This window comes from Anas acuta, chromosome 19 (genome assembly GCF_963932015.1).
Source record: "Anas acuta chromosome 19, bAnaAcu1.1, whole genome shotgun sequence".
Lineage (NCBI taxonomy): Eukaryota > Metazoa > Chordata > Aves > Anseriformes > Anatidae > Anas > Anas acuta.
The window spans coordinates 7931768-7944194 of record NC_088997.1 but is presented as its reverse complement, the minus strand read 5'-3'; the positions used below and the strand labels follow the sequence as shown (position 1 = coordinate 7944194).

At 58.5% G+C, this 12427-nt stretch overlaps 1 protein-coding gene across 1 annotated transcript; it reads left to right on the top strand.

Annotated features, from left to right (window-relative positions):
- The first annotated feature begins 1726 nt into the window (after positions 1-1726).
- On the top strand, positions 1727-11117 carry P2RX1 (purinergic receptor P2X 1). The gene is made up of 13 exons (XM_068655960.1): positions 1727-2055; positions 4561-4708; positions 5177-5248; positions 5523-5592; positions 5908-6004; positions 6371-6451; positions 7587-7728; positions 8212-8342; positions 8658-8748; positions 9298-9363; positions 9882-9974; positions 10310-10357; positions 10609-11117. The coding sequence occupies exons 1-12, from the start codon at positions 1919-1921 to the stop codon at positions 10352-10354; spliced, it is 1173 nt and encodes a 390-aa protein (XP_068512061.1). The 5' UTR covers positions 1727-1918; the 3' UTR covers positions 10355-10357; positions 10609-11117.
- Positions 11118-12427: the final 1310 nt, after the last annotated feature.

Sequence of the window (12427 nt, the reverse complement as noted above, 5' to 3'; positions counted from 1 at the left end):
ACCATCACCATTTAATTTACGGACAGGGCACACGGCTTCCCTGCGGTCAGCACCTTGCAAACAGGGCGTTGATAAGAGATCACGGCGTTATCATGGGGGGAAACGTCACTGCAAATAGGGGAAGGATGGCACCGGGGCCTGCCGGCCAGCTGGCACCGCCTGTGCCACGTCGCAATGCCAGCCCCCGGCCATTAAACCCCTGCTGTAAAGCAATTTAGCGAGTGTTAAACCCAGGGAGGGAGCAGCCGGGGGCGAGGTGTGCGCGGTGGTGACGTGAGCTGGGCGCAGCAGGAGATGAGGTTTCGGAGCTGGTTTGCAAATGTTGGGGTTTCATGGGCGGGTGATGCCCAGCGCCGGCACCGCCACGGGGTCTGTGCCACGGCTCCAGGAGGGACTAAACTGGGAGATGCCCGTTGTCCCCCGATGGAAACTATTTTAGCTAAATCCATGCTCTAACCATTTTATTGACTCCAAGTACCAGAGGAAGGTTAGAAGTGACTCTTTTACAAGTCATTTTGCTGTTAAATTTAGCTGTCCTATTTTCATTATCCCCATGGCCTTGGCAAGGGTGAGCAGCCTTCCCTAAAAGGCCTCGTTTCATACAGTAAGTTATTTGCTGCTCTCCTGACAGATATCTAAGCTTATAAGGTTTGTCTGCTCCGCTCAATAGCAGGATCAGCCTTCAATCTGCCACGATTAGCATCAGCCTTTGCTTTTGGCCGCCCATCTGACAGCTTCCCGCGTAGCCCCGCGGTGGGGAGCTGGGATGGGGCCGTGCCACTGGAAACGTGGGAGCACAGGAATTGGAGACCCGAGCTCCTTGGGGTGCCCAGAGGCCGTGGATAAATGGCTGGCCTGCCTCCCCACCACGCTCCCCATGGCCCAGCACTGCAAGGGATTCGTTCTGCTGCTTTCACGCTGGTCAGGGCTGTGCCGATGGGGCGACACCGTGCCAAGGGCCCTGGGCTGTGACAGGTGGTGTCAGCAGACGTGGTCTGGATTTTGGGGAGAGCATCCCCCGTTCCGCCCAGCCGGTCCCAGTGCTCCCCAACAAAGGAATCCCCCACCAGTGCCCCGTCCCCAGGGGTCCCGCACCCACAAGCTCTGTGCTTTGCCCAGCGCTGAGCCCAAACCCCACTGCGGTGATGTCAGGCCCCAAATTTCAGCCTGGCACGCTCAGCTCCAGCCCTGTTCTGTGCTGGCCACGTACCACGGTGCTGCAGCATCCATCCCTCGCTGTAGGGTGTGCCCGCCAGCCCCGTTCCCAGGGGCCTTTCAGGAAATGCTGGAAATGCTGAAAATGCTTCAAAATGTGCCTGGATCAGCCCCTGGGCGAGCACTGGGAAGCAGCCAAGCCCCAGCAGGGCGACCTCATTGTGGGAGGGGGCCAAGCCAGGGGTCTGGCTGCCCCATGGGCTTGGCTCCCCAGTTCTGGGGTTCAGTGTCCCCACCTGGGGGTCCGGGTGGGCTCTGGGGGGGATGGAGCAGGACATGGGTTAGGGACAAGGATGGGAGATACGCAACCCCAAAAATCAAGGGGGCAGAAAGGTGATGCCCTGATTGCACTGCCTAAAATCCTCCCCTGGACCCCTGTGTCCTTGCCCAGACCCCCTCTGCTCCCTGCTCCCTCCCTGTCCCCAGGGAGGGCCCCTGCACCCTCCCGCACCCGTCCCACCCCCGCTCCATGTAGGGCACCGCTGCACCCAGCCCAGCGCTTATAGGAACAGGAAACCCCGTCCCCACGCAGAGGAGGAAGCCCGACAGCCCGACCGAGCACGGAGCAGCACCGATAGCATTTTTATTATTATTTATATTTATTTATTTTATCTCTCTGCAAACAGAGGAGCGACGGCAGGCACGGCCCAACCCGCGCCGCGGCGAGCAGCGGGGCCGGCGGTGGCACAGCCCCAGCGCAGCCATGGGGCAGAAATGCATGGAGAAGGTGTCCTCCTTCCTCTTCGAGTACGACACCCCTCGGATGGTGCTGGTGAGGAACAAGAAGGTGGGACTGACCTTCCGGCTGATCCAGCTCATCGTCCTGGCGTACATCATCGGGTAAGGCTCGCCGGGGCACGCTTTCCCAAATTAGCGCTTGGCCGCCACGTTAGAAAGGAACGGGGAGGAAGGGGCTCCTGTTTCCCCTGTATCTCAACACGAGGGGGTTTTGCCGATGGTATCGCATCCCCTGTCTGTGGGAACCCCATCCTGTGTCCCGCTGTGGGGCTAAGCCCTGTGTCTTCCCCATCCCGGCTGCTCCGAGGCACGAGCCCTGCCCAGCCCCAGCACTCGCTGAGCCGCCTCCAGCTGCTGCTCCAGCTGCTGGCCAGCAGCCTGAGAATCTGTTGTTATTTTTATTTTTCTTTATATGAAATAAGAGGCAGCTGGGGCCAGCGCGGTGATTTGTGAGACCCAGGCGGCTGCAGACAGGGCCATAAATTTCCCTGTCCCCTCCCCGGCTGCCGTGGGGCCGGGACGCAGCCGCGCTCCAAAGCCCTGTTTTGCTTTGCTTGTACGAGGCAGCCCCAAGAGCAGCTCAAAAAAAGGGCAGCGAGCTGGGCAGGAGGGCTGGAGCTGCACGAGGGCATGTGTCCTCAGGTGCCCTGGGGCTCACAGGGCTGCTCAGAGCTGACTTTAGCCCTTGGGATCCTTCTTGTAGCGGGAGAAGGCACTGGGGATGTGGTAGTGAGAGGCGGTAGGGCACAGGGTGCCGCGTTATGGGGCTGGGAATGATGCAGAAATCATCACTGTGCCCAATGGGCTGGAGAGCAGCACCTGGTGGCCAGGAAGGACCCATGGTAGGAGGTTTGCACGGAGAAGGGGTGCCCGGCTGCTGCGGGCAGAGCAGAGCAAGAACTGGGGGAAAAAATGGGTATTTGGGGAGCACAGGGTGGCTGGCACAGCACAGCAGAGACGTGGTCGCACCTGGGGCTCCGAGCGAGCCCCTGGCAGCTGTGGGGGCAATAGCAGCTTCACCCCATCTCCCCTAGAAGGGGGGACAAGCATCCCAGGGGCTGCACCATGGCGCTGGGACCCCACATCGCCCCTGCCCTGCTCACCAGGGCGCTCTCAGCCCAAACCGCTCCTGCGAAGGGGGAACAGGCAGAGGCAGTTGCTTGCAGCAGGATTTCCGAGGGAACCATGGCTTAAGTAACCCAGCTAAAACGGGCTGGGCAGCAAGGAGAGATCAGCAGAAAAACCTGAAGGGGTGACGAACAGGGGCAGAGGAGGAGGTGTTGCCATAACTCTGATATTTTTGCTGCCTTGGTGGGTCGGGATGTCCTGCTGGACCCCGGCTGCTTGCATGTCACTGCTGCCTGCCCCGAGCCGTACTCTTTGAGATTAGCTCTTCCTCGAAAGCAAGCTCGGCAGGCAGATATTGATTTATTTGCAGTTATCTCAGCTCCGTGCCCCTGGCAGGAGGCACAGGATGCATGACCGTGTGGTGGCAGCGGGGACATGAGCGCGGAGGAAGGAGCGGCCCCTCGCTGCAGACAGCGCTGCGATAAGGCGCTATCGCTGCCAGCCCGGCGGGCTGCGCCTTGTGGCTTTGGCTTCCTGAAATGTTTGCATGCGAGGAGGCCGAGATGATGGCAGGATGGGGCAGGAGGCAGGGTGACACCACCGGGGGATTTCTGTCCCCTCGGTGGGGCGCAAGGAGGTGTTGGCAGCACGGGGAGATGCTGCCCTGCTGCCGGGGCTCGGTGGCTGGGATGGGGCCGCACCCTGCCCTCCCAGTATAACCCAGTACAGGTTTAAGGTGAAAAAGGTGAGTTCTGCAGCAGTGCCCCAGTTTCTGCCCTCAGCCCAGGGTGCTATTCCCTTGGCTCGGCACACCCATGGGGCTGCAGACCCCAAAGCACCGTCCCCAAAAGGTCCGGCAGCCACAGGGCAGAGCTCCAGGCAGGGACAAAGAGCAGAGCGCTCCTTTTTTAGTGCTGGGAGCTACCTGACATGGTCACTCAGCCGTGTTTATAGGCTCCCCGAGTCAGACTTCATCCAGCGGCAGCTTCTTTATGCCCTGGGTTAAAAAGTGCCAGGAGCTGGCCCCAGCGAGACAAGCAACATGGGAGCTGGGGAGGCAGCAGCACGAGGGATGCTGCCCACAGCCCCTGGCACCGCAGCTCCCTGGGCTGGATGGGGAACTGGTGGCACTGGAGGGGCCCTGGGCTTACCCATGTCCTAACCCCAGAGGCAGCAATTTGGGGAGAATATTAGTGCAGGGGATCAGAAGGGACTAGGGGGCTGCTGAGTCCGGCAAGGCTTCAATCCTAAATGCCCTCCAGACCCGGCTCTACCTGCCTTCGCCTGCCCTCAGCCACAAAACGCATCCCAAACCCCCAAATAATTGAGCCTGCACTGAGGGCAGGTCCTGCAGCTCCCACACACCGTGAGCATGGGGTGGGAGAGTTCAGCAACACGTCCCCAGGCCCTCTAGAAAGAGGAAATTTGGGAGGTAATTGCAGCTGCCCTGGCGCACAGGGAAGCGCTCGCTGCATCTGCCCTGTCCCACTCCGTCCTGTCCTGTCCCCGCTGCGCTCACCCCTCACCTTCCTCCCCCAGGTGGGTTTTCCTCTACGAGAAGGGCTACCAGTCGCAGGACAGCATCGTCAGCTCGGTGTCGGTGAAGCTCAAAGGCATAACGCTGACCAACGAGAGTGTCCTGGGCCCGCACATCTGGGACGTGGTGGATTACGTTTTCCCACCGCAGGTAAGGAGGCAGGAGGGGCTGGGGGGGGGCTGCTCTCATCCTGACCCCATGAAGCAGGGCCCGGTGGGGTCCTCGGTGCCAGCTTTCCATGGGGCCACCCGCGGCACAGCTTCTCCCCGGTGGAGAGCAGGGGGCTCCTGCCACAAACCTTTCCCCATGTCGTCCCCGGGGAGTGCCTGATGCTTGGGACACCCCCTGGTTGGTGAGGCACATTTGATGCTGCCCCCACAAGGCTGAAGGCTCCTCCGGTGCCTCCAGATGTGGGCAGCAAGAGGGGACTGGTGACACCACGGCTCCTCAAGGCCACCACCAGCTTCCCAAGGTGGGACCCAAGGACACAAATTCAGGGTAGAAAGGAGTCACCCACCCAGCCATGCTCTGGTGGTTTTGGGGTCCCACGGGGAAGGGGCTCTTCTGCTCCCCAAAAACACCGTGCTGGCTGTCAGCTCCTTGGCTGTGTCTCCACAGGGGGACAACTCTTTCGTGGTGATGACCAACTTCATTATCACCCCTGGACAGAAACAAGGAACCTGCCCGGAGGTAAGCGCCCTGGCTCCCTTCAGCGGTCACCGCGTCGGTAACTCGGGGGGCTGAGGTGGTGGCACCGATGGAGCAATTCTCCTGAGAGCGAGAAGTTTAGTAAAAGCGTGAGCCTTAAAGCTTAAAAAAGAAACCCCTCACCCTTTTCCCTGCCGAATTTGGATGCCCATGGCTGGAAGCGGTGTATGGAGGAGGCTGTTGCCCCATGGGGGGACAGAGAAAAGCCCTGGGGGGTGCTGGTGGGACACAGCGCTGAGCGGCTTTCCCCAAACAGCTGCCGGATGCCGGGAGTTGCACGAGGGACAGCAACTGCAACAAGGGGACCTACAGCCGCGAGGGACAAGGTACGGTAGCAAAAGAGGGTCCTACCCGGGCTGGCCCTGCTCTCCTCTTCCAAATGATGTCTGAGCTGAAAAAAAAAAAAAAAAAAAACAACTTGATTACCCTTTAATCAAGAAGGAAATTAAACACTTCCCCCAAACTTACAGCTTTCTAACAGCTGATTGGCCACAGTTAATTGCCCTTCTAATAAAGGGGCACTGTTTGGTGCTTTGGATGGCCATGGCAGGGCTGGAACCCCAGCCAGGTCCCCCAGATCCCGGTGCTGAGCTGGGTTTTCCCAGGACCCAGGGATGCGAGCAGCTCTCTCTGCTCCGCAGGGCTCAGGACGGGCAGGTGTGTGAATTTCAACAGCTCGGTGAAGACCTGCGAGATCTTTGGCTGGTGCCCTGTTGAAGTTGACTACCACGTTCCCAAGTAAGCAGAGATGCTGTCACCCCGTTTTACACCTGGCTGGGACCAGAAGCAGTCGGTGTAGGGCAGAGCCAGCCTGGACTCTGCAGGTTGCTGCCAGGACAGCCCGGGTTGGTGCAGACCCTGTGGCTTTAGATGCTGCCTGGTGTCCCCAGGGGGTTGTGTCCCTCGCGGCCTGGTTTGCTCCTGGTGGCTCTCCCCTTCTCTGCTGGGTTCTCCACGCGTGTCCCAGCCGCCCTCAGAGCAGCCGTTCTCTGCCCACGAGCTGTTCTCCATCTCCAGCCTCCATGGAGCGCTGTGAAGCACCTCTTGGCATATGCCAAGTCCTTTCCTCCTTGCCATGGACATGTGCCACTGCTTGTTTTTCAGCCCTGCCCTGCTGTCAGAAGCGGAGAAGTTCACCTTGTTCATCAAGAACAGCATCACCTTCCCCAGGTTCAAGGTGTCCAGGTACGGGGAGGGCTGGGGGGAGGACTTCTGCTTGGCTATGGCCTGGAGGGGAAATCGGGGGCAGAGCTGGGTGCGTGATGTGGGTCTGTCATCCCTCACCAGCAAGCCCAGCTGCTGCCCCCTCCACCACCAGCTGAGTGTGCTAAGATTTATGACACCACCAGTCCCATAGCTGATTTGGGGCAAATTAGGAACAGCTATTTGTGCTGAGCACAGTGGATTCCTCACTAAGCCAGTCACATCCCCGCTCTGCAGCTGAGGTTAAACGCCCCAGCACGTGTGGGGCTGCCCCACAAGGGGTGGTGGGACCCTCACCGGCAGCGGGGCGAGGTGGTGACGGGGGCTGCAGGGGGGACATGGCGGGGGACAGCAGGGCCTGGGAGGAGAGGGTGGCCAGAGCCAGCTGGGGTCAGGGGGGATTTCCTGCCTTTGATCGCTGCTGCTAATGAACTGCCGAGCAGAAGGGCTGGGATGGGACTGACCAGGGCACGGGGTCTGCAAAACCATCAGGGGCAGGGAGGCTTCGCGGAAAGGCTATTTTTAGGAGAAAGGGCAGAGCCGGGTGGCAGGCCGGACGTCATCCGTCCCTTTTCACCCTTTTCACCCTTTCTGGGGGAGATGGCAAAAAAAAAAAAAAAAAAAAAAAAAAAAAAAAGGCTGAGTGCGGGTGCTGTGGGATGCACTGTTGGTGATTTGTCCCAGATGGAAACTGTGCTGAGAGCATTGCTCGTGGAGGAGAGGCGGCTGGGAGGGGTGGTGGAGGCCGCGGGAGGGCTGGGGGACGAAGCAGGGGCTGCAAAAAGAAGTGAGGGTGGTGGATCTGTGCTGAAACGTGGGGAGGGGCTGCAGGCAGAGCAGTGAACCCAAAGCTGACGTGGAGACACCTGTGGGAGAGCAAACAGCAGGGAGGCAGCCACACGGGGAGCTTCAGGAGGAACAGGGCCCTGGGGTGGGGGAAGCAGGAGGAGAGGGTCTGTGCTCCGTGTGGGATGGAGGACGAGGCCTTGTGCAGCCTGACCCAGCTCGGAAGTGTCCCAGCTTTGGGCAAGGCGTTGGAGCGGGGTCACACACAGCTCCTTCCCCACCCAAACTGTTCGGCTCTTCAGGGCCTTTCCTGCTCTGCTTTCACGCGCAGGCGCAACTTGGTGGAGAGCGTCACCAAGGATTACCTGAAGAAGTGCACGTACCACAAAGTCACCGACTCCCTGTGCCCCGTGTTTGGCCTGGGCTACGTGGTGAAGGAATCGGGCCAGAATTTCACTGTCCTGGCCGTTAAGGTACTGGATGTTCAGCCATGTGCCTTGGGACACAGGGAGGGGGGCACGGGACTGGCCAAACTGCCACTGCTGCAACCAGGGGTGGGACTTCCCAGGGCCTTGCATGGCAGTGGCAGAATTAAATCTCTTAAAGATAATGAATCTCCTCAGACGTGGCCTTTTCTGGTGTAATGATTGAAAGGGTTTAGTGATTGATGTGTTAAGCCATGGGGCAGGCAAAACTCACAGGCAAAATCAGGCAAGGAAGGGCCACAGAGATCATCGCTGCTCAGGACTGACCATGCCCCGGGTGTAGCATGGTGCTCAGGAGCAAGAGGGCATGAACTTCGTCATACATCCAGCATTTAGGGCCAAAAGAAGAGTCTCAGCATAGGGCATGCAGCCTGCCGGGGAGCCGGGACACCCTGTAGCACCCAGGGAGGGCCACCTACGAGGAGGGCCGGGGTGTCTCCGTGTCACCCGGTGCTGCTGTCCCCGCTGCAGGGCGGAGTGGTGGGCATCACCATCGACTGGAACTGCGACCTCGACTGGCCCGTCCGGCACTGCAAGCCCGTTTACCAGTTCCACGGCCTCTACAATGACGACAGTAACGTCTCGCCAGGCTTCAACTTCAGGTGAGGGCACCCCGCTGCCTCCCCAGGCAAGGTGTGAAGGTGGGGGTTTGGGGGATGCCACAGCACTCGGTGGGCGGCAGTAAATCCAGGACTGCCCTCCAATGTAGGTGCTGGTTTTGCAATGCCAGACAGCAGTGCTTGATGGAATGGGATAGGGAAGCAATAACCCAGTCCCTCAAGGTGTTAGGAGAGGGTCAGGAGCATCCTCAGACCCCATCCTGCTCCACATCTGACCAAGGTCCCAGTGCTGTGGGGTGGCAGGGGGTGGCAGACACCCATTAACAAGCCATTAACGCTCCCTATCTCATGGCACAGGTACGCCAAATACTACAAAGAAGATGGGACAGACAAGAGGACCCTGTACAAGGTGTTCGGGATCCGGTTCGACATCCTGGTGAACGGCAAGGTAAGGGCAGCTGGGCACGGGTGTCAGCAGCACCGTAATGCAGCGCCGGGTCTCATGGGGCCGTTGTATGGACCACATCTATCAGCTGCAGTTCAGCCTCTGGTTTTGTCCCAGAACAAACCCACTTTGGGGGTTTGGGAGGACCATGGAAGGCTGAAACCTTTCACTGACATTTCCAGAATGCTTGTGTTTATCTTTTTTTTTTTTTTTTAAATTTTTATTTTCCCCTCTCTTTCTTCCCACTGGGAAAGAAGGCTTTCCCTGTGGCACTCCCACTGGCAATATTTAAAGGGTATGCGTTCTCTTTTTTTTAGTTAGAAATACAGGAAGCAAAATAATTTCAACAAACCCAAAACAACCATATTTTTCTGTTTGACGAATGAGTTTAAAACCAGCTCTTAACCAGCTTCTGTTTCTCTGGGTTGTGGGAAATTTCGTGGCTGGAGCTGCTGCCAGGCTCCTCAGCTGAGCCCTACCTGTGGCTATCGCAGCCTTCTCCTGCCGTCAGCTCGTTGCAGCATCTCACCACTTCCCTCTGACTTTTTACAGGCGGGCAAATTTGACATCATCCCCACCATGACCACAATCGGCTCTGGAATTGGTATTTTTGGAGTGGTAAGTTTGGTTTCAGCCCCTATTTTGTGTCTTATTAGTGCCCTGGTGATGAGCAGGAGCGGGAAGGAGATGCCCAGTGCCCCGTTAACATGGGGAGCAGGGTCCCATGGCCATGGGCTGAAGGGATCCGATGTCCTGCTGGGCAGCCCTCCTGACAGCAGCATGTTGGATGCATTGCTAAGGGGGTCTGGGAGGTGGTGAGCAGCAAGGCGCAGCCCCGAGATCCTGTTTCGTTATGATCCTTAAAGACTTTGGCACGACTCAACGGGTGTGTGTGCTGCGTGTACCCAAAGGGGAAGCATTTAATTTCTGTTGAAATTGCCCGGTGTCAGTCCCAGCAAGCTTCTTTTCTGCCCTAAATGGACTTTTGGAGGATTCATGCTCTTCAGCAGCTCCACGCAGTGGGCTGAAGCAGAAGTGTCCCCAGTTTGTGGGACAAACCCGGACAAACTGGGAGCACAAGAGGGCACAGGCGAGCTGGAAGGGCAGCCCCAACCCTGCTTGTGCTTTGATTCAAGGCCTCTGTGCTCTGCGACCTGCTCCTGCTGCATTTCCTCCAAGGCCGGGACTACTACAAGCAGAAGAAATTCAAGTACGCGGAACAGGAGCCTGTGAGTACCAGCACATCCCTCCCTGCCGGAGGCTCTCGGTGGGTGAACGTGGGTGCATGCCCCGAGCCCCTGGGGCTGTCCGAGGCTGGGAGCTGTGAGTCTCCCCTCCAAAATTACTGTCTGCGTGACTCACTCACTTTCTGAGACCATCCCCGTGACCACAGGATGTTTGCTGTCCTTCTGTAGGATATGAAAGCAGGTTCCCTCAAATTCACCTGAGAATAAGCTCGCATGCTGGGGGTTAGGAGCTGGTGCTTCCCGGCTGCTTGTTCCCCCGGTGTTAGCAGAGGGCAGGTCTGTAAAAGAATTATTGTTTTCTCTTCTTTAACCCCCAGTCAAAGTCGCATAAGAAAGGGAAGGAGCTGGACAACACGCAGTGAGAGGTGAGCGGGGTTTCTCCAGCCCAGCTGGTGTATGGTTATGGGTCTCAGGGGGTTCCTAAGGCCCTGGAAGGGCACAGGGTGGGAAACAGCAGTGGGCTGTAATGTCTGATGTGGTATCTATGCTTCCCGGGGCAGGCAGGGTGGGGATGTGGGACGGACGTGGGGTTTTAGGGTTTTAGGCAGCAGCATCTCTCCAGGAGGCGAGCTGGGGGCAGGACACCCGAAGCCAGCATGCACCTCTTTCTCTCCAGCATCCACGCTGACCGACAAACCTGCACCTTCCTCCTCCTCCTCTTCCTCCTCTTCCTCTCCCAAAACACAGCCGTCATCCCCAGCCCCAGCCCCAAGGCCAGCAGGAGCAGCATCCAACGCCAGCTCACGTGAATGCAGCACCCTGCAGCCAGGGCAGGATCTGGCCGGCCCAGTGCCCTGCATCTGGCAAGGCTTGCTGTGATGCCGGGGTGGGTGACACCTGCATGGGGCACAGGGGCCCTACACTTGCTACAGCACCCACAGGACCTCCACCAGCCCTGCCTGGGGTGCCGGGGCCGTGCTGGGGTATCCTGCACCCCGAGCCCTTACAGGAGAGCATCGCTGCCTTCCCTTCCCCAGCGGTGCCCCTGAGTGGCTCCGGATTGAGGAGAGGGGAGTGGAAGGAGAGCTGGCAAGAACCATGCCCCAGTCCCTCAGCATGGGAAAGAAAGGGTTATTTTGTGAGAATGTATTTTATTAGAAAAATAAACCTTTAGTTTTTCTACTACATCTTTTTGCAGCGCCCGTGCTTGCCCTGGGCAGGATGTGGGGTACGCGGTGGTTTTCAGCACTGGGGAGTCTGTGCACGCAGGACAGCCCTGCAAAGCGGGCTGGAGCACCGAGCCTCTGCGATGGAGCTGGCGGAGGCTCCCCCGGGCTCTGCCCTCCCGTGCGGGGCCCCCGGGCCTCTGGCCACAAGCACGGCTTCTTATCAGCATCGTCACTTGGGTTTCCGTCTCAGACAGGCCGGCTGGCGGGGAGCCACGAAGAGCTGCTGCCCTGCGCCAGCTCTGCCTGCTGCTGCCCACGCCAGCAGGGCAAGCAGTGCTGCCCCGCTCAGCTCCTTCCCTCCAGCTACCAAAGCACCCCGAGGAACCCCTGCCCCTCTGGGCTCTTTGCCCCCAGCTGCAAAACGGCCCCGAGCAGCCCCTGTCCCACACTGCTGGCTCTGCCCGGGGCTCTCGGGGTGCACCAGCTCAGACCTGCTGCGCGCTCTCTTCTGCCCACTTTTTTGGAGAAGCTGACATTTCGAAACTTTGCAGAAGCTGAAATTTTATCTCGGTCACTTCAGAACTGGATTGCAGCTGCCCTGAGGAAGTCAGCAGAGGGCCGTGGGGATGCTGCACCCGCTGCAGGACGGGAGCGGGCACCAGCAGCACGCAGGGTGCACACAGTGCCCCGGGTCCTATGGGACATGGGCTGCAAGCAGCTGAAATTTAGCCATGAGGTCAGCAGAGTTAACATCAAGCTGTCCATCCCCCACGGGGAGGTGATTTTCTCTCAGAAGGGTGCCTCAACTTTCAAAAAAATATATATTTTTAAGGCTATTTTTAAGGTTGGGTGTGTTGCTTTGTTTTTTTCACCCATTCTCCTGCTGGGAGCCATCTGGTTGTGCAGTGGTGCAGCTCTCTCCAGCAAGCTGCAGCCAGCAGAGGGGACTGGCAGACCGCTTCTCACATCCACGAGGATCAGAGGCAGCGCAGCGACAGCGTTCAGGTTCACCTCTTGCACCCGCTTAAACGGGGTCGATCTGCAGGCAAAACTGAAAATAGCCAGGGCAGGGCTGCGGGTGGAGCAGGGCATTGGTTTTGGCTGCTTTATATTTCCAGCTGTTTGTAATGCAAAGCCTCCGTTCTTTCCCAAGGAAGTATTAAAAGGCAGAATAGGAAATTAGGAGAAATGCTACTTGTAAACGATTCCCTGCAGTTGCTATTCAAAACCTCTGAGCTGGGATCCCTAAAAGTCCCCAAACTGCTTTACACATCACGGGAGGGTTTCTTTTCCATGCCTGCTTTGTAAGATACACGATTTGGGGAT